The 20,667-nt window shown below is 37.2% G+C and overlaps 1 protein-coding gene across 4 annotated transcripts in view; it reads left to right on the top strand.

Annotated features, from left to right (window-relative positions):
- sptlc3 (serine palmitoyltransferase, long chain base subunit 3) overlaps positions 1-20,667 on the top strand; it is a 43,562-nt gene that overhangs the window by 3,743 nt on the left and 19,152 nt on the right. For 3 of the 4 annotated variants that reach the window (XR_009064563.1, XM_057847642.1, XM_057847643.1), the window contains exons 2-7: positions 406-597; positions 1,246-1,400; positions 5,726-5,874; positions 9,924-10,048; positions 14,192-14,285; positions 20,265-20,370. Coding sequence is in view for 3 of the 4 variants with exons in the window: in XM_057847642.1 (XP_057703625.1) it covers positions 406-597; positions 1,246-1,400; positions 5,726-5,874; positions 9,924-10,048; positions 14,192-14,285; positions 20,265-20,370 (821 nt within the window). In the remaining variant the exon portion in view is untranslated. Of the gene's footprint in view, positions 1-405; positions 598-779; positions 1,401-5,725; positions 5,875-9,923; positions 10,049-14,191; positions 14,286-20,264; positions 20,371-20,667 lie in introns of those variants that run through there. The other variant, XM_057847644.1, reaches the window with a different exon arrangement.

The raw sequence follows: 20,667 nt of genomic DNA, 5'->3' as shown, positions 1-20,667 counted from the left end.
AGTGGAAATGCTCAAGCTCTTAAAATATTAAACAAGTTCTGTGATAAATTATTGTACATGGGCCTTTACAATCAACATCACTCTTCTCCCTAAACAAAAGGGGAAGTTTGTTTTGGCATTGTAGTTCAAACTGTTGTTTAGTCTTATTTAGCCTGTGTTAGGTAAAGCCAAACAAATGCTATTGCTGCCTCTCGTTAATGTTCTAATGTCTTGAGTCTCAGGCGATTGCTGCCTCCAGGCAGAGCAGGCTGGAGTCCTCTGAACATGTGCCCATGCTCATGGCTGTACCATTTTACCTGCGCTCATATATTGTCATTCTGTTTGGATACCTGAGATGCTTTCAAAAAACAAACTGTAGATCCCAATTCACTGTAGAATTGTTAATGTTGGTCTCTTGCTCTATAGAAACATGTCTGGGGTCCAGAAGTCACGTCTGGTCAGCACAAACAGGAAGTCTTTGAAAAGGCGCCCATGCACGTGGCTGTCATGACATACGTGGGCTTTGGCATCGTCACCCTCTTTGGCTACTTCCGAGACTTTCTCAGAGCTGTGGGCTTAGAGAAGCGCAATCTCGCACAGGAACGAGAAGAACAGAAGGTACGTTAAAGTCATTTCAGTCATCAGCATATTATCTGCACACACACAAATGCACAGTTGGCTCAGAGGCGTATGCGTGCCTTGAGACTCAACACATTGTGTTTTTGCCCCAATTATCTTAAACGTTTGCACTTTAGCTCTTTCTCCTTCATGCATGTACCTCTTCACACGAACGTTGCCAGGGGTGAGACAGACAACTTGGAGAATCTGCTTTAATACCTAATTAAATCTCAAAAGAAGTCAAGATACCACTGTGTCTGGACGTGAAGCACTGCCATACACTGTATTGCAATCGAGTTAAGTCAAACGCATGCTTGGATTTGGGAAAGTGTTATGATGTACAAATGTAAAAGCGCTAATTCCCTACAAAAGCTATCTTACTAAATCTGCTGGTTTGTTTGAGGAAAACGGAGTGTGAACAAACATAATATATAGATGTAAGAACCTTGGTAAGAAAAAGGGGGAAAAAAACTCACTCTAAGGAGGAAAAAAAAATGAACAATGTAGAAATTACATGTCTGATTGCTTTTACTGAAGATAATAGACAGAATAAAATATATTTTTTCATGGGCTATAATTCATTTGAATCACATGCTCACAAATACTGTCTTTTGCCATCACCTGCCGTCACCATCTGTCTATCTTCAGGATTTTGTACCACTTTATCAAGACTTTGAGAACTTCTACACTCGCAACTTGTACATGAGAGTACGAGACAACTGGAACCGGCCATTATGCAGCCTTCCGGGACCTGTCATTGACCTAATGGAGAGAGTTTCTGATGACTACAACTGGACGTTCAGGTACTGACAGCTTTGAAAAACTGCAGTGATGCCTCGTTTTTCGTGGTTAATGGGGACCAGTGTTGTTAATCTTACTTTAAACAAGTAATTAATTACCGTTACAAATTACTTCTTCCAAAAAGTAATTGCGTTAGTAACTCAGTTACCTGAATGTAAAAGTAATTAGTCACTTGGTAAAGTAACTGGTGATAATTTTCACTTTTTTTTTTAAAAAAAAAACAAAAACAAAAAAAAACAGGTCACACAATGTGAAGTTTAAAGAGTTTTTGGGACAACTGGCCCTAGCACAATTCTTTACCCTAAACTTAACTGGACACAGGGGTTTTGCGGATATTGCGATTACTAAATAATAACCTTTGCTATGTTTGGAAGTCATTTAATGTTGTGAATCAACCGTTAAAGTTGTTAAAATTGCTCCCGTTATTGTATTAATTCCCTTCTGTCTACTTTCGACATGTGTAAGTTTTAAAACTGTTTCATCATTTAAAGATAGATTTAAGTCAAGATTTTGCCGATTTAGGAGCATTTTAGATTAAAAGTTACTTAGTTTCGCTAGGAAGGTTCTCTACAACAGAGACTTCCTGAGAAGTCTACTGCTTTAAGATGTTGGCTGTTTACTAATGCATCTAGTTCTTTATACATGTTATATATATATATATATATATATATATATATGCATATATATGTATATGTGTGTATGTGTATATATATATATATATATATATATATATATATATATATATATATATTAGGGCTGTCAAAATTATCGCGTTAACGGGCGTTAATTAATTTTTTTAATTAATCACGTTAAAATATTTGACGCAATTAACGCACTAGGCCCGCTCAGACAGATTTAAATGTCAGTACAGTGAAAGGCCAACTTGTTAATTGTGTTTTATGGAGTTTTTCCGCCCTCTGCTGGCGCTTGGGTGTGACTTGCATATGTTATGTGGCGTAATGTCGCCCTCTGCTGGCGATTCAGTGCAGCTGATTATTCGGGTTTCGGCGCGCTTTTCTGACGTGGTTATATGTCGACGCGAACTCACACTAATAGACAGTGCTATTCAGACCAGCTAGCGTCCGCATCCAATATTCAGTGGCAGTTCTCATAGCCCCATCACACTGTTTGTGTCTAATACATGCATCGCTTGTGAGTTATATTCCTCCTTTGTTTATATTCATGAGCATTAGATAGTTATTATTGATGTGTATTTGAATTTTTTCACATATATGGTGAAATGCAGTTACATTGTTAGATGCTTGTGAGCTAATTGGCTAGTGCTACTGCTCAAATGGACACGTGTGTGTACATTTTATGTTATTTTGTGATTTATGCAAGTTATTGACACATGGCCTTGTTATTTTCAGTTTTACAAAAATACAAGAAACGTGCTCCTGTCAAAAAGATATGACTTCAGTAAAGCCCATGCAACTTTGCCACACCGTCTAATTTCTTTTTGGAACTTTTGTTCGCTATCTGTCAATTTGTGTACTCACACACATTGAGGACAGAATAGGGCTACTAGTTTATTTTTTGATTGAAAATTTTACTAATTTTATTAAAACAAAAACATTAAGAGGCGTTTTAATATAACATTTCTATAACTTGTACTAATATTCATCTTTTAAGAACTACAAGTCTTTCTATCCATGGATCATTTTAACAGAATGTTAATAATGTTAATGCCATCTTGTTGATTTATTGTTATAATAAACAAATACAGTCCTTATGTACCGTATGTTGAATGTATATATCCATTTTGTCTTATCTTTCCATTCCAACAATAATTTACAGAAAAATATGGCATATTTTATAGATGGTTTGAATTGCGATTAATTACGATTAATTAATTTTTATGCTGTAATTAACTCGATTAAAAATTTTAATCGTTTGACAGCCCTAATATATATATATATATATATATATATATATATATATATATATATGATATCTACCGTAGCATCATGTGGGCGTAGTTTGTATGCTATCGGCTACAGTCAGGTATTATTGGAGCCACCTAGCATCGCGTTTGCAACGGCGTCACAACTCCTTTGCCTCTTCACCTCTCCTTCTCTGCTCTCGTCTCCGTGAGTCCATCTCTCTTTTCTCGCGTCATTCAACCAACATAGTAACGCATTGTAACACGCCTTTCCCGCCTCAGTAACGGTAACTGCGTTGCCAAGATGAGAAAAGTAATTCATTCGATTACTCACCACTGAAAAAAAATAACGCCATTAGTAACGCCGTTATATTCTAACGCCATTATATTCTAACGCCGTTATTAACAACACTGATAGGGACCAGAACCCGCCGCAATAAGTTTTTATTTTTTGGGGGAGTGTGCGTGTGTGTTCAATGTATTTATTCAGATTTAGCATTTGAAAGAGATACATATGCGACATGTTTTTTCCCTTTTTTTCCCGAAAATATAATTTTTAAAAAACTCGTGTGTGTGTGTGTGTGTGTGTGTGTATATATATATGGCAGAAAACACTCAGGGGACTTGAAGTTCCGCTCTGAGACCCCCAATTTGGCCAACTTTCAAAATTGTCCGATATGCATGTGTGATACATCATTGGAAAGCTTAAAATCTCAATTTCTGGGGGAAGAAAAATTTTGAACAGGAGGGCATTTTGAAAAAAAAAGTTTTTTTTAAACAGCAAAGCACTATGTGGAGGCAAGAGCACGCGAGAGCAGAATTACAGACGCCACGACTTTAACGAGATATTATCGCGACTTACCATGTTTCGGTCCAAAAACTCCATGGAGCATGTATCACCGAGTGTCAAGACACAGCCGTGAATGGCCACAGCTGGATTTTTTGGGAATTTTATGGGTGAAAATTGGTAATATAACAAGGGTCGCGATGCAGAAATCGCAGACATCAAGCAGTGGTCGAGATTTTCTTTTTCATATATTTACCTTTTTAAAAGTTTTTTTTCCCAATTTTTCTTTGTTTGGATCAAATATTTATCCTCTAATATATCGGAAAAATGCGACAGAAACAAAAAAAATACAATTAAGCGATAGTTATGAGGTAAATATCCGTGACTTTTTTACAGACACAATTTTTTTCATTGTGACGTAATTTGTTTAAAAATTTAAAATATGCGAGTGAATAATTTTTTTAAAGTCGTTTTTTTTCAAACGAAATGTTAGACATCAATTGATAATTCTAAGCTAAAAATGACATTTTGAATAATAAATAAAATTAATTACCTTCGTTTTATGGCTGGGTTGAAACAAAAGCGGCTGCGCAACGTCTGTAAACGGGGATTTCAGGGTAAAACGAGCAAATTAGAAATAGTTTGGGGACTTAATGCGCCATGAATCTGCTATGCCAGCATATAGACATATTTTTCTATCAAACACAACAGTTGTTTTGGCTTAAAATACAGCAGTTTCTTTTAAAGAGGAGTGCAAGAGCAGAAACTGCTTCCTTAAGTCTTGTCTGTGTTTTCCGCCATATTCATTTTAATAAATGGTATTTAAGCACTTCAAATGTAATAATTATGATAAGTTTTAAACATGTTACAGTCCCAAATTATTTTTAAATAAGAATAAAGTAGAAAATGCTTGTCTTTATTAAATGCCAGTCCACTCAAATCCGCTCATGCTGCTCCCTTCACACAATGAGTTGCCACAGCAACTGTTTAAAGATTAAAACGAAGTTAAACGATGATTGACGCATGCAGCACTTTACAGTTTCGGCCTCTAAGCGTCTCTGGCAAGATCAAACCTTAACGTCTGTCAATCATCGTTAACTTTAATAAGCAACTCCAGTCCACTGCCTGACCAAGAAAAGCAGCAGGAGACACTACGTGCTCGGATCTGGACAGCTCTACAAAATACCACATGTAATTATTATTATTTTTTTTTTTTTTTAATTAAAAAAAAAAATCAGCGGTGGACTGAGGGTGTGAAGTTTGAAGTAGCGAGGGATCACTGCAGTCCATACTCAGCCCGAATTAGAAGTGATACAAAGAAGAGACTGGGAGGCAATGGAGGTGATCACTCTCGTCATAGCACCCTAGAAGTTAAACGATTGCCCTGTGAAGGGTTAAAGTTTGAGCTCCAGTTTTGATTATAAATTGAGTTGTAAAATGATTTGATTAATGTTCTGAACAGATAATGTTCCTTTTTTAATAAACATTAATCATTCCGCATTTCATGAATATATCACCGCTGAAGTAATAAGTTTATAAGTTAAACTTCATTGTAATTGGACATTTATTTGCTTTTAATACAGTATAATGGAAAGGCTCCACATGTAGAGGAAAGAAATGGAATACTAATGGATCCCCTAATGTTTTATTGCTTGCAGATTAACTGGCAGGACAATACACAATGTCATCAACATGGGCTCCTACAACTACCTTGGCTTTGCAGAGAACAATGCCGATCACCTTGAAACAGTGGCAGACAAAATGCGGCAGTATGGTGTTGGCGTTTGTAGCACACGGCAGGAAACAGGTAAGCATTTGGCCAGTGTTGTGTTGGGGGGACAGGGGGGTTGGCGCACTTCTTGTCCTCTTGAGCTAGTTTGAGCAAGGCCATTAATCCAGATGGTTGCGTCCCATACTGCCTCAGAAGTCATCAGCATGCATCTGCTTTACAACACTGACAGACCACGAATATGTCGAGTTGCAAACCAGAAATGAAACTCCCATTTCCCTCATCACATATGCCATCATTTATTATCTTTCTGGTGATTTATACTGTCTGCAAGTTTAATTATCTTTCACTTGCTGCAATGTTGTATGAATTATTCACCCTTTGTTAAATTATGTACCGCTAGGGCACAAGCTGAGATCATTATAAGATGGTCCAGTGCGATTGGGGAAATTACATCTTATAACGTTACGAAACACGGCGGACATGAGGTGGGATGCAAAAAGAGCACATGTAAGAAGTGTTAACCCGACTTGGATGAAAGGGAAGCATACTCAGATTGATTTTGAATAACAGTTTCTGATGGCGTGGCAGTAGCTTTTTGGGCTTTTTATCACAGTGATAGTGGGGCGAAATCTGATGCCTGACCTACCCGTTGCTCAAACGTAAACATGGCAAGTCACCAAACAGGTTGCGTTTCAGTAAAGTTTGTGAAAACTATTTAATCTTACTCATATCCTTTAGTGCTGTTTACTATGTGTAACCCCTCAGGTCACTAGGATGTTAAATTAATACTTTAGGCTGGATCAGAAGACCCTGGTACAGCTCTGGGATGTGCGTGAATCAGTATAATAAATGGGACAGGATTTTCGTTCGAAGTAACTGATGCCTTATTATTCACAGTGCAAAAGTGATTTAAAATATATTCTCCTATATTCCCCTATCTACAATAATAATTCATTCATGAATATCACAATGACATAACACAGTGTTAACTGCAGTGCAATAATCACAATCCAGTGGGGGGAGCTGAGAGGTGTGAAGGCATCACTGCATACATTATGCATAGTAGAATGTTGGCTTTTTAGCATAATTGTGAAAGTCATTCATGAATTACTTTGACCATCAGCTAAATACCACTGTCTTTGCAGGGGGAAAAAAAGTTTTCTTCTTGTTTTTAAAAATATTTTATGGGGAAGAAAAGTGCTTTTCAGCTAATGTTAGGAAAGAGAAATTTAATAAAGAGTGGTTATTATTTATGCAATGTATTTTTCCATTTTCCTTTAACATCCAACCCCAAATAGTTTATCCAGAATTCATTTGTTTTTTTTTTTTAATTATTTCCTTTCGTCAACACTAGGATTGAAAGGAATAACAAGTATTTGTCCATGAGACCTTAAAAGCGTCCATGACTGAAAATTGTCATGTCTCAGTAGACCATCATTTTCTTGACATGTCATGTCTTTCATCAGAATGCAACCAACATTCTTGACGATGTTGTCATAACTTAACTTGCTTGTGAGATAGTCACACAGTGCGGCACGGTATTGCTAAAAATGATTGCTGTTGCGTCTTACCATTTTTAAATGACCCAAAATGTGTGGAAATTAAATATAAAGCAAGGAAAAGAAAACAAATACACATGTTGAACATTTATAGAGATGTGTTGATGAATAACACATGATTGAACTTACTGTATCACGCAGATTCAGATGAATGACTAACTACAAAAGAATCTGTCAGGAAAGATACAGAGCACATTTCTTCAACATGTCTAAAGATACCGTGTAACAATATATATTTTTTTTTATAACATAGGATGAGTAAAGGTTGACGATCATGAACTCTTTTAAGGTGGGACATCTGTTTTGTCATTTAGCTGCAAAATCCTGAAAATACAGCAGTGGGGAAATGTAATGACGTAAAAGTACATCGTTACTGTACTTAAGTACATTTTTGTTATTCCGTACTTGAGTACATATATGAAGTGGTTCTCTTTACTTTTACTTCACTAAATGTTACAGCACTTATCTGTACTTTTTTTTTTTTTTTACTCCACTATTCCAATTGTCGCCTGCGTTACATGTTACTTTTGTTTGTTTGTTTTTCTCTCATTGTGAATCAATAGATTTGTTTTCATGCCTCTGGTGCAATCAATAAGCCCCGTACAACTGTACCGTAATCGAGCACTAGAGGCAGCAACACGAGTACAAGCAAGATTAGGGAGGTGAACAAGATATAGTCCAAAAAAAACAACAGAGAGCAGTGTTCCTTCAGATGGTGCTGCACACTCTTGCACAGTAGGTGGCATGATAGTTGCTTGCAATCCGCAATTAACAGCAATTTGGGAGTTTTTGAGCTTGTTAAGCTTCTGTTTACAGTGCAGTCAATTTTATTAATTGTTCATTTTAATTTTTAAATTATGAATTGTATTAGAAAATACTTTTACTTTTTACTTGTAAAGTAAGTTTTAAACCAAGGACTTTTGTACTTGAGTAATTTTTTTCTTAGACACTTGTACTTTTTCCTAAGTATTTTTTTTGCCTCTGTATCTGTACTTTTACTTAAGTTAAAAAAAAAGTGACCCACCAAATTTGACACGAAAACTGCATTTGGTCATAGATAGGCCGCACTGGAATAAAAGCCGCAGATGTCCTCACTGTATCATGGGATATTTACACCCAAAGATATTAATTGGTAACACTTTACAGTATTTGACAGCGGCATCATAAGACCAAATGAACCCCATGAAGCTTTGAACCAATTGGCTGCAAAGCTTCATGACCAAATGAACCCCATGAAGCTTTGAACCAATTGGCTGCAAAGCTTCATTGCTTGAAGAAGCTTCATTTGGCCATCACTTCTTCCTTGAGTGGGACAGTCAATCCCTGCTGCCACCTACTGTCAACACTGTTTTCGTCCAGCATGCCTCCTAGCATGCATTGCATCGCTACAGATGTAATCTACAATCAAAATTCATGTTCTGTGCTAGTTATTTCTTCAGTTACTGTTCTAGTTGTTTCATTAATTGCTAGTTATGGTGTTTGGTAACACTTTATATGACAGTGGCGCCATAAGACTGTCATAAGACGTTTATGACTTTGACATGACACTGGCATTAGCATTAATGAATGCATACGACAGATGTCATTTTGTGTCATCGGGCAAATTATCTCACTTTTGAATGGATGTAAAAGATCCAAGATGGACATAAATGGAGTTAGTGACATAATTTGCCGGATGACACTGAATGACAACCGTCATATGTATTCATTAATGCCCGTAATAGTCTCATTTCATAATCATGACAGCCTTATGCGGTCTTATGACGACACTGTCAAATAAAGGGTTACCTATTAACCCAAATAAATCAACAAATAAGCCTCACTGGACTCTAAGCCAAAGATTCAAAATGAAGGAAAAATGTAGCGGCTTATAGTCCAAAAAATACAGTACTTCATCTACCACTGCAAGATAGTAAACAACCAACAGAAAGAAATACTAATATTGTGTTTTTCTGTCAGTACTTTATTATTCTCTGAATTTAATGATTGTAATGGCTCTACATACACATCCAATGAGATCTGATTTAAGGGCTTTGCCTCTTTGCCTTTACCAAGATAGTAAGGCTCCGTTTTGCAGCGCTCTTTATCAAGATTGTGTTCACAATAAGCAGTATTAGTGCTGTTTGATGGAAAAACAGCGCATTCGGGATTTCAGCCAAGTTGATGAAACTCATAAATCAATATGACTTGGCACACAGTGCTGTATGTATTTGAACGTAATGAAAATGACTGCATTGCCATGTTGTTGTTTTTTTAGCTCGGTGTTATGTTTGCTTCCAAAATGTGCTGCTGCACTGTTTTGTAATTTTACTTATCTGGAGAAAAGTCATTGCAAATCTTGTAAAGTAAGTGCAATGAAAGTTCAACCTTAGGCCATTTCTTTTATCCATCTTTATTTTGAATCTTTTTCCAAACTTTTATGTTTGCAAAAAGCCATTGGCAGTGCACCGGTGGGATCAATTCCCATTTGCTGTTCACAGGCGCTCTGTGATTGACTGCATTGCAATATGAAAGCCTCGTATAAATGATGTCATGTTTGAATCAATTATTATTTCTGTCACTTAGGCACTCTGGACATTCATGTAGAGCTTGAGAATCTAGTGGCTGATTTCCTTGGAGTGGAATCCTCCATGGTTTTTGGAATGGGTTTTGCCACCAACTCCATGAACATTCCTGCACTTGTTGGAAAGGTATAAATGCCACACAATCATACAAAGGAAATTGTGATAGTGAATATAGCAATAATGCAGTTAATAATGCAATTAGCCAAGCTTTTGCTGCTCTCTTGCATATGCCCTAAATTAATGAAGAACAGTCAACTCAACTCGGCTCTGAACAAATCCCGACTCACCCCATTAATTAAAATAATCATAATTAAACATAACAGTAGCTAGGAGGTTGAGACTCTGGGTATACATAGTTGCCTTTAGATACATTGACAAGGAGGGGCACGTTTTTGTTAAGAGCACCTCTCAAGGGTATTATTAGCCATACAATTGCCTGTCGGCGCACCAGTCAAGCTCACGCAGACAGTCACAGGTTACCAGGGGCAACGCGCAGCATGGGGATCAGTGATTGGACTGGACAGGAGGAAGGGGACTGTTGAACTGATGAAAGTGTGGCAGCATTTATGCAGCTCAAGAGGTTGCAGCCCCCGCTGCGACCCTGCAGGGACAGGATGGGTCAACCCGCGCTGCCAACTCTGACCTACGATGCAATGCCAAGACAGGCCTTGCGTTAGAGTGACAGCTGCTCTTGGTTCATGGACCAACTCTGTGGAAATGCAGGCCCAAGGGAGAGGATCTGTCACTGAGATAGTGTCAGCACATCCCCAATAAGAATTCATTTAAACATATAGTGTGTTGTTAAATGCACACTAGAATAGGAATGTTATAAACGCTAAAATAGTAGAGATGGCTTTGCAATGTGTTGAATGAGTTTGCATGCATACACACGCAAAATTATTCTAACTTCCTATTATCCATGCTAATTATAGCTTGTAAGTAGATCTGGAATTTAAGTTAATATGGATAATTAGGCATGTGCCGGTATGAGATTCTGAAGCCAAAATATCGTGGTTTCACAGTATCACGGTATTGCAATTATGGCTGTAAAAGGTGTTATAGAGAGATATCTGGGTTAACCCTTTAACACCAAACGTGTCAGCGGCGACATTTTTACGCGTATCATCTATAAGGCCTCGTCACTTTGTAATTTCGTCACCTGGTTGGTCTCATTTGAAAGTGCGGAAGTTGAGGTCCATATTGTCATTTGAGTTTTATAGTTTTATTCATAAATAAGCATTAAAATGCTGCATGGACCATGTGTTTATGTCCATGTTTCCATCATTTGTCCTTTTTCAAAACCAAAAGCACCACAAAAGACTACATATCCCAGGAGCCATTGTGAGTTCTCAAAGGAAGAACGTCATCCGAAAACGTTTAATATAATGCCAAGCAAGGCACCATCTGAAGGAAAGGAGGTGAAGAAGCGAGCGACGGCTGGTAGGATTGAGCGAGCGACTTTAAAACGTGCGGAATGAATTGAAAACTAAATTTAGTGGAAGATAATGCATTATTTCATCAACTCAAGGAAGAGGATGAGCCGGATTAATCATCGTTTTCTTCGGATGAGTCTGTGTCTCGGCGAGTGAGAAGTGACAGCAGTGCGCAAACGGTGGAAGAGTGGGCTGTGTGACGTTGTGTGTGACGCAGCTCTTTGTCCTGTTCAAGAAGAAACTGGGTAGCATGCCTGGAAAAAAAATAACTGAACTAGTTTATTGTCAATATTTTTGAAAATACGTTTTTTTCAATGTTAAATTTGATTATTTTTCTTCACAATCTTTTCTATTTGTATTTAGATGTGTGTGTGTTCGAGAAACTTGATTGCATGTGTTAGATGGTATATATGTATTATATATTGTCACTATTTTGCACTGTGTATAACCTGCTTTGACCATAGTATGTGCAAATGCCAAAAATGCCTATGACCATACCTCCTGTTTGTGTTGAATTGTCAAACATAAAACTATTCAGTCTTATTAATTTCTGTTGAATGTTTAGCCTCTCAAGTTGAATAAATATTATCAAGCATCAAAAGGGTTGGTCGAGCATGTTTGGCTGCCAATGGGACACATCAACATTACAAATTTTGACAAAAGATTTGGGGATTTTGTTGTCTTTTTGAGTCCAAAATGTTGATTATAATTGGTCAGTGAAGAAAACAACAGTTTGGACATGAAGGTTAAATAAATTAGCAAACTGGAACATTAATATAAAAAAATAAAAAAATAAAAAAAGTAATTGAAATATTCAAAATAAATTTAAAATAAATGCAGTCCTTTGAGCCTAAGCTCATAGCCACAGCTCAACATTATTACCATCAGAACAAAAATAGTTATTTTCCATACCAAGCATGTCTGTATGACTTATATCATGTTTACATTATACACACACTTTTTCTCGACACAGACAGTTGCCAGAGAGAAAAAAAAAACGTATTACCACAGCTAGCCACACTAAACACGCTGGCGTTACCTCTCGTACCTGGTGGAAACATTAATGACAGTGTTTACTAACCTTTAATTTTGTATAAATGCAAAATCATTACCACCCTCCACAAACATGTATTAAATGTCGGTTGGCCCTCCTCCTCTAAGCCGTGGCCCTCTGTAACTTTCCTGTAGCCAAAGTATTCCCATACCAGTGATTTTGTTTTCTTCAATGGGAGAAATGGTTCAGGAGTTTCACTGGAAACCGGTAATAGGCACATGTCTATTGATAACCTGATTAAATGGATTCAAGTAACTTGCATGATAAAGTTTGTGGGCCTTACTGAAATTTCTGAATAAACTGAACTTGAAATGATAAGTTGCAATTGGCAATTGGTCGCCAGCTACTGTAGGTTGTTTAGCTCAGTTTTCTGTCCGCTTTGCTCCTGCGGTGCCCACGTTAGATCCGTTTAGAGCAATTTATATGCTAGTGTTTACATAAATTGATGTCCAGGGTACTTAAAATGTTGAGTTCAAGCTTCTTAACTGAAGTCTAGTTTAATTTTAACTGAAGTTTTATCAAAGGCTTGTAGGTTACCTTTTACGGAGAATCTGATCTTCTCAAATCGCAAGCTCGTGACACTAGAACTACCAAGGGTGGATCAGTTGATACAAATCACTTTTTCCATTTCCATTCACACTCACAAAACCACAGGGTTGGATTGCTCCAATTAGCAGTGAGTGTTTGCAGGGCAGGGCTGTCTTGGCTTTGTCGGACAGTTGACCGCTCAGGCAGGCAATCGGGCGGACAACCTTTTTGTTATGTTTTAGTGTTTGGTAATTGCTCAGTATGGTTGTCTAATGGGATCGAATTGTGCACGATTTGACAAAACGTGGAAGATATTAGAGCATTTTTTTGCTGGAGATTTGTTGCAGAGGACTGTCTGACATTCCAGCATTGAGAAATAACAGCTGTCTCAGTCTCTCTGAATATTTAGTTGCACTGTTTCTTGTATGTATGAAGCTATAATTGTCATATTTCTGATGATGGATGACTTATGATGCACAACAATGGTCATATTTTTGCACAAAAAAAGCTTTTTATTAAGCTTTTTATTCAATAAATAAATGTTTGTGAAAAAGACAACAAAAGAAATTATATACAAGGGATGGTGTAATAAAAAACAAACCAAAACATTTTTTTATGTAGTGACATATGACCCTTCGCCCTTTTCCCGGGGCTAGGTGTTGGAGGTTGTTGCCGAAGCAATTTTTCCTATTGCGTCCACAGGAGAGTGAGCCAATTCCTTTGCAAGACCCACCAAGAAGTACACCCTTCTGTCTTGCCTTCCGGTGCATGCCTGATACAACACGTATGCATTCTGTGCTGCCATGTGAATCATATTGTTGAACACGGCGACTGGCCATCTCCGTGTTCCTCCGTGTTTGACAAATCCAAGGGAGCCCTGGTTTTGCAAATATTCAAGATGCTAATTGCAGATATCCAGAGTGAATCCCCCCCTTCACACCTAGGCAGCGACTCCACAGGAGTGTGTAGGCGGGTTGTCTGCTTGATTGCTTTTTTTGAGTGGTCTATTGTTTGACAAAGCCAAGTAGTCAATTTGTTATCGGGGTCATCTGACGCCCTTCTGGTCCTTCTTATAGCAAACAGCGGGATTTCCGGTGTTAAAATTTGATCATCACTGAGTACATCTAAAATCTTTTCAAAATACGCTACATCAACCACTGCTTTGGTATGACATTTTATAAATTGTAAAGAATCTGTGGGCAAATGATTCACTTTTTGTTAATCATTGAATTTGAAACTTTTTTTTTTCCTTAGGGCTGTTTGATCCTGAGTGATGAGCTCAACCACACCTCTCTCATTTTAGGAGCTCGATTATCAAGAGCGACCATAAAGGTGTTCAAACACAACGGTAAGTCACGACTGCTTTGAACACTTGAGATGATGCCTGTGTGAATCATTTGCCATGACTAAGGACTGTGTTGAATGTATCGATCTGACCACTTAAGTTTTTTTTTTTTTTTTTGTTAGTGCATTTTTAACTGTATATAGACACACACCTACAGTATCTACTCGCATCATTAACATCTATTAATTCCAAACTATTAGCGCTGTAAGGAAAACATTACTTTTTCCGCAGCATAGGATTTGCCTCAGGAAAGACCTACTTAACATTCTATGTTTGGATCAGCAATTGTAAAGGCTCTAATGAAACGGGTTCACTTTACAGTCACGACAATGTTTATCCATCAGCGGAAAGGCTGAATGTGTATTTAAATGAAAATGTCATCTTGTTGCAATTCACCTTGCTAATGAGTTGGAAAAGCATGTGTATTTTTTTCAATTAAGGCTATAAAGATGTATTAAACATGAAAGATACATCATTGGCTCGGCTCAGATAAGAACATTGGCTGCCCTTTTCTGTAGACAGGACAAACGAGACAGTCTACTTGCACTAAATGCATACTGACAGGTACAAGCCAAGTCAGTTATAGGTATTTCCAAGTAGCTCTCACAGGGCAAAGAGCCCTCAGGCACCTTAACAAATGACCTCTCGCTTCCTCTGGATCTCCTGGGGTCCCTGCGCGTGCACTCTTTTATTAGAGAAAATCCTATATTTACAAATAGGGCTCTACGAGTCCACTGTGACACACCCCAGATTAATAATTTACATACAACGGTATTCCGCAAGATGTAAACACAAGGTCCCCATACAAAAAAAAAAAGTCGATAAACTGGTCTGTATAGTCTAGTGCCATCCCATACTGCTGCTATGCTAATATTGTCAGTCCAAGGTTCGGCAGCATATCAGCACACTGATGCTTAGACAAAGATATGATCACTCTATGATTGCATGTCTTTTCCACTATGACACAAAATTCTGTTACTTCTGTTACAAATCGACATAGTGTACCAGAAAACAACGCCTACGACTTGAAGTTTAACTGGTCATTACAGTAAAGACATTGGTAAGATCAATAGTAGTAGTCTGCACTGTCAGGTAACACAATTATCTGAAAAGCATTTATTTCCTCGTCAATAAAGCTGTTACTGGTCTCAGGATCAGGTGACGACAGCGCTCTACTTTCTGGTCTTTAAACTACAGTTGTTCAATACTGCCATCTGCTGGTAAAGTGAATGATTGAGGCATGTCACCAAAGTGAAATCAAGATAGTCATAGCTTGTCTTTTTTCAAATGTAACGTTGTTGTTTGTTTTAATTTGTTACTTTTACATTAAGCATGTTTTGATTAAAATAAATATTTTTAATTAGACTTATTATATGCATTCAGTTCCCACATTAAAGCCAACGATTATACATATCCTGGCCTGAGTTAATTTAGAATGTTTTTTAACGTATGAAGTAGTCAGCGCTCCCAATGATATTAATTATTTTCATGCTAAATAATGAAAATGCTGACTTTTGATAGGGTAAGCATTACGCAGTACTGGACTCTTCGCCAGCCAATGGCACTGTTTTGTACAGTGATCCGTCACTTCAAACTTCGCGCCCTCAGTCCATCATGGATTTTTTTCAGTTCTAAAATAAATTAATAAATAAATACAGTATTTTTATTTAAAATTTTAAGATATATGCATGTATACATGTGCAAATCATTGTTTTGTTTTATATAAAGTACAAGCCAAATGTTTGGACACACCTTCTCATTTGTGCGTTTTCTCTATTTTCATAACTATTTACAGTGTAAATTCTCACTGAAGGTACTAAACCATGAATGAACATGTGGGGAATTATGTACTTGGCAAAAAAAGTGAAATGGCTAAAAAAAATAAAAATGTATAATATTCTGGTATCTTCAAAGTAGCCACCCATTATTCTGATTACTTTTTTTGAACACTTTCCATTCGTTTGATGAGCTTCAAGTTGGAGTCACCTAAAATGCTTTTTGACTTCATATGTATGCCTTTTCAGGGTTAATTAGTGGGATTTATTGCTTTATCAATGGGGTGGGGACCTTCATTTGTGTTGCATGGAATGAGGTGTGTCCAAACCTTGGCTTGTGCTGTATATCTGGTAAATGGAGAGTACTTATATAGCGCATTTATCTACATTATTACAATGCCCAAAGCGCTTTACATTGGCACACATTTACACACCAATGGTGCTGCTGCCATGCAAGGCGCTGCCAACCCAGTGGGGGCAAATTAGAGTTCAGCACCTTGCCCAAGGGCACTTTGACAGCAGGCAGTCGTAGCCAGGAATCGAACTACTGACCATTCGGTCCCAGGACAACTCCAGCTACCAACTGCGCCATGGCCCCCCATAATTATGACATTTGCTGTGCTTAAAACCATTTATTAAAGTATACATCTACATATAAGGGATTTTTGTTTGTTTTTAATTATACTGTGGGGAAAAAAGAGGGAAAACATGTCTTATATGTATCTCTTTCGTATGCTGTTAAATCTGAATAAATACATTGAACACACCCAAAAATGTAAATAATAGTGGTGGGACTCTTGGGACACCTCACCATTCAATTAAAATTAAGATTCAGAGGCTAGGATTTAATTATAAATCGATTATTGATGCCTCCACTCCCCAGCTATTAGCTGCTTTTAATCTTTCGTACGTTAGTTACAAAATTACTAAAAAAAAAAAAAAATCCTCACAGGCTTAAATAAACTACTATATCAGTATCGAGGTAACAGTTCAAAACACTAAATAAAATATTCAAGTCCCCTTTCTGTACCAGCAGCTTTAAACTGCATTCGGTCTTCAACAGAATAAATCGTAGCATTTTGCAGAAATACAGGGTGTTCCAAAATGGTTGACCCCATTTTAAATGCCCATATCTCGGAAACTACTTGATGGATCTTAATGAAACTAAATACACTTTATGTTGAAGGTCATAAGTTTATTGGTTAAATTTACAAAGAAAAGTACAAATATTTGTTGCGTCTTTGACAGATTTTCATAAATGTTCAATATGAGCGCCTCCTGTGACTCTTCACATGTCGAGTCGGTATTCGAGCTCGTGCCAAACTCGAAACTCAAACTTGAAATTTTTGGTGCCAAGTCCTAATTTGTTTTGTAGTTGGTGTCTTCTTTGCAAAAATTGTGAAGAAGGCACGCTGCACTGTCTTCGGTTACTGAGTCCGAGCATACTCTAACACGCAAAATGCCTTTTCTTTTGAAGTGAACGGCATTTCTTAACCTGAAAAGATAGAAATGCCAAACATTACACACAAAAACTTGAAACATTTCTACACAAGCTGTGAAAATTTGAAAACGTGAACATATTAACATTAAAGGGTTTCCCTGAGGCAGCAATAATTAAAAAAAGAAAACCACAAGTCCTTTTGCATCAGAACCTCAACTATTTGCAGGAGAGGTCAAGTGTGTTTAGCTAGTGAGAAAATTCCATGTTCTTGTGTGCTGTGCAGTGACTCCTGCAGATGAAAAAACACGGTTCAGTGTGTGGGCGTAGCATGTCAGATGGTTAAAGTTACCCAGCTGGACAGCAGCAACCACAATAGCGCCGTTGTCTGTAACAACAGAAACGTCATTTTTTTTTGCGACGTTCCATTCATTTACAGCACCGCTTAGCAGCTCAACCATATTAGCAGCCTTGTTCATCGCGCTGTTTTGAAGCACGTGTGTTTTCAGCTCCCAGTCATCGTTTATGAAATGGGCAGATGATTTTCTCGTAGAATCCGAAATAATTCCACACGTCTGCTTTTGAATGGATGGGAGCAGGTCTGATCTCAAAGAGAGGTTCGTTGGTTAGATCAGCCATGCTTGTATGCATGTTTTGTATCTAGCGGCATGAGATGTGGATGCTGTGTACCGCGCTGACTATGTTTTAGTTCTGCTTTACTTGGCATATTTAAATAATCGGAATATGGATGTATGTGAATCGTTCTCAAATGTTCCACGGCCGAATCGCGAATCATCTAAGAATCAGAAACTTCACGCACCTTTAGTAAATAAGCGCCGCCTCTAATTCACGGATTTTCTGGCGGTGGCGGTCCCCATTAACTGCGAAAAACGAGGGATCCCTGTACCATATTTACTACACCACATGAAGGCAGCATCAGTTGGACAAAATACCTCAATTTACATCCGCTGAAACTGTAGGATTTTTGAGGATCTTGAATTTGCTGATAAAACCTAAAAATTATCCTTTTTTAAATCGTTTTTATTAATTTATTATTAGCTTGTTTTTTTTTGTTTTTGTTTTTTTACTTTTTTGCTCTACTTATTTTACTTTCTTTTTACCTACATTTACTGAGTGATTATAATTCCACATTATGATTCATGGTTATTCCCTTGGCTTGTCTGTTATGTTTAAATTTAGACAACAATGTAGCATGCCACTTATGTTGTATATCATGTCCTCAGTCCATTGTGGATTTTTTTCAATATAAAAAATAATAAATATATACAGTATTTTATTTAAAAATGTTAATATATATGCATGTACAACAGGTACAAATCATTGCTTTCTGTTATATATATACCGTATTGCCCCGAATATAAGACTGCCCTGATTATAAGACGACCCCCTCTTTTTCAAGACTCAAGTTTGAAAAAAGACTTTTTGAACACCAAATTATTTTTTATACAGAAAATAATTACAGTACATCCGAAACAAATGACTATAACAATATATTTGAGAGAAAGGCATGTTATTTTGCCTCATTCAAATCTTAATTTATGAACATTTAAATATGTAAACTAAAGTGCAACCACATTCGTAAATGAATGGCTTCTGGTTTTCGAAATGTAAATAAACCAATCTATTGTGATAAAACAACAAAATTGCAATAACTGCATTAACCATCAAAGTGAAGTATAACTGTAACTGTAGTCTTGAAACAAGCCTGAATAAGGAAAAACATTGCAATAAAAAATTGCAAACTGGTTAAACTAGTAGCTGAGATCTGTCATGACAGAACATCGCGTCATCTAGCGTCGTGAATGGATATAACATCTAGAACGCGAATATAAGACGACCCCCACTTTTTCAGTCTTATTTCAATGCAAAAAACACCGTCTTTTTTTGGGGCCAATACCGTATGTCATTTATATTATAGTTATGACATTTGCAGTGCTTAAAACCCATCTATTAAAACCTACATATACTATACATATGTTTTTTGTTTGTTTTTTTTAATTATGCAGTACTTTTTTAATTGTTTTATAAACATGTCTCATCAAATTTGAATAAATAAATTGAACGCACAAAAAAAATTAATAAATAAATGTAATAAGCGGTTTTATATTTGCGGAGGTTCCCATTTACCGTGAAAAATGAGGGACCACTGTATTTATTGAGCGGTTAGATGTAGGGGTGTCAAACTCATTTTTGGCACAGGTCACGCCATAATTTCAGACCATCATGACTGTGGACACACAAAATGTATAATCACGTCAAATCATTGCATGTACAGTAGGATTGCTAACCCCCCAAAATTGCAATATCACTATATTTTTTAAGTGACAACAGTCTGCAATGTTGGTATTTTTGCAAAAATACCATGTACATGATTAGCTTTCATGGGCCACAAATGACGTCGTGAGCCGGATCTGGTCCCCTTGAGGTTGACACCTGTGGTTTAGCATCTTCATTTACGCGAACAATGTTTTCAGACTGTGGGAGGAAGCCAGAGTAAGCAAGTACAGAGAAAACATGTAAATTTCACTCAAACAGCCAAGTCCGGATTTAAACCCTAACCTTAAAGCTATGAGGCAAATGTGCTAACCCAATATCATGCCAGTCATTCATCAAATCGAAAAAATAATAAATTAAAAGTCAACTCAGCTTCATATTTATAAAGGGTTTATATGTTTTTGGCCCGAACACTATAAAATCTCAAATACATAATAAGTAACCATTGTGTGTTGGTGTTTGTACATGTGGAAGACATGGCCCATTTGGAGAAAGAGTTAAGAGACTCAATCTGCTCTGGCCAGCCTCGGACACACAGGCCCTGGAAGAAAATCATGATTATGGTGGAAGGCATCTATAGGTCAGTTGCTATTTTGCCACTCAGACTTAATCACACTTCCACTGTAAAATCATCTTACACATTTATCTGGTGTCAGTTTGTATATCTTGCCAAGTAAAAGCTTCCAGGTGGTCATAACAGACTTGTGTGTCAATTTTAGAAGAGAGTCCAAAAGAACAGTCTGTCTCAATGAGTCCATCTGCTCATTAGTTCCAAATCAAGGCTAAATGGAGCCGCAAAGGCTGATTAGGCCTCGGAGGTCCTTTGATTTATAGCTCCTATTTCCTTAAGATTTTCAACTCTGGACTTCAAATATAC

This window comes from Corythoichthys intestinalis, chromosome 10 (genome assembly GCF_030265065.1).
Source record: "Corythoichthys intestinalis isolate RoL2023-P3 chromosome 10, ASM3026506v1, whole genome shotgun sequence".
NCBI lineage: Eukaryota > Metazoa > Chordata > Actinopteri > Syngnathiformes > Syngnathidae > Corythoichthys > Corythoichthys intestinalis.
The sequence above is the reverse complement of the archived record's forward strand: the minus strand, read 5'-3'. Positions and strand labels throughout refer to the sequence as shown.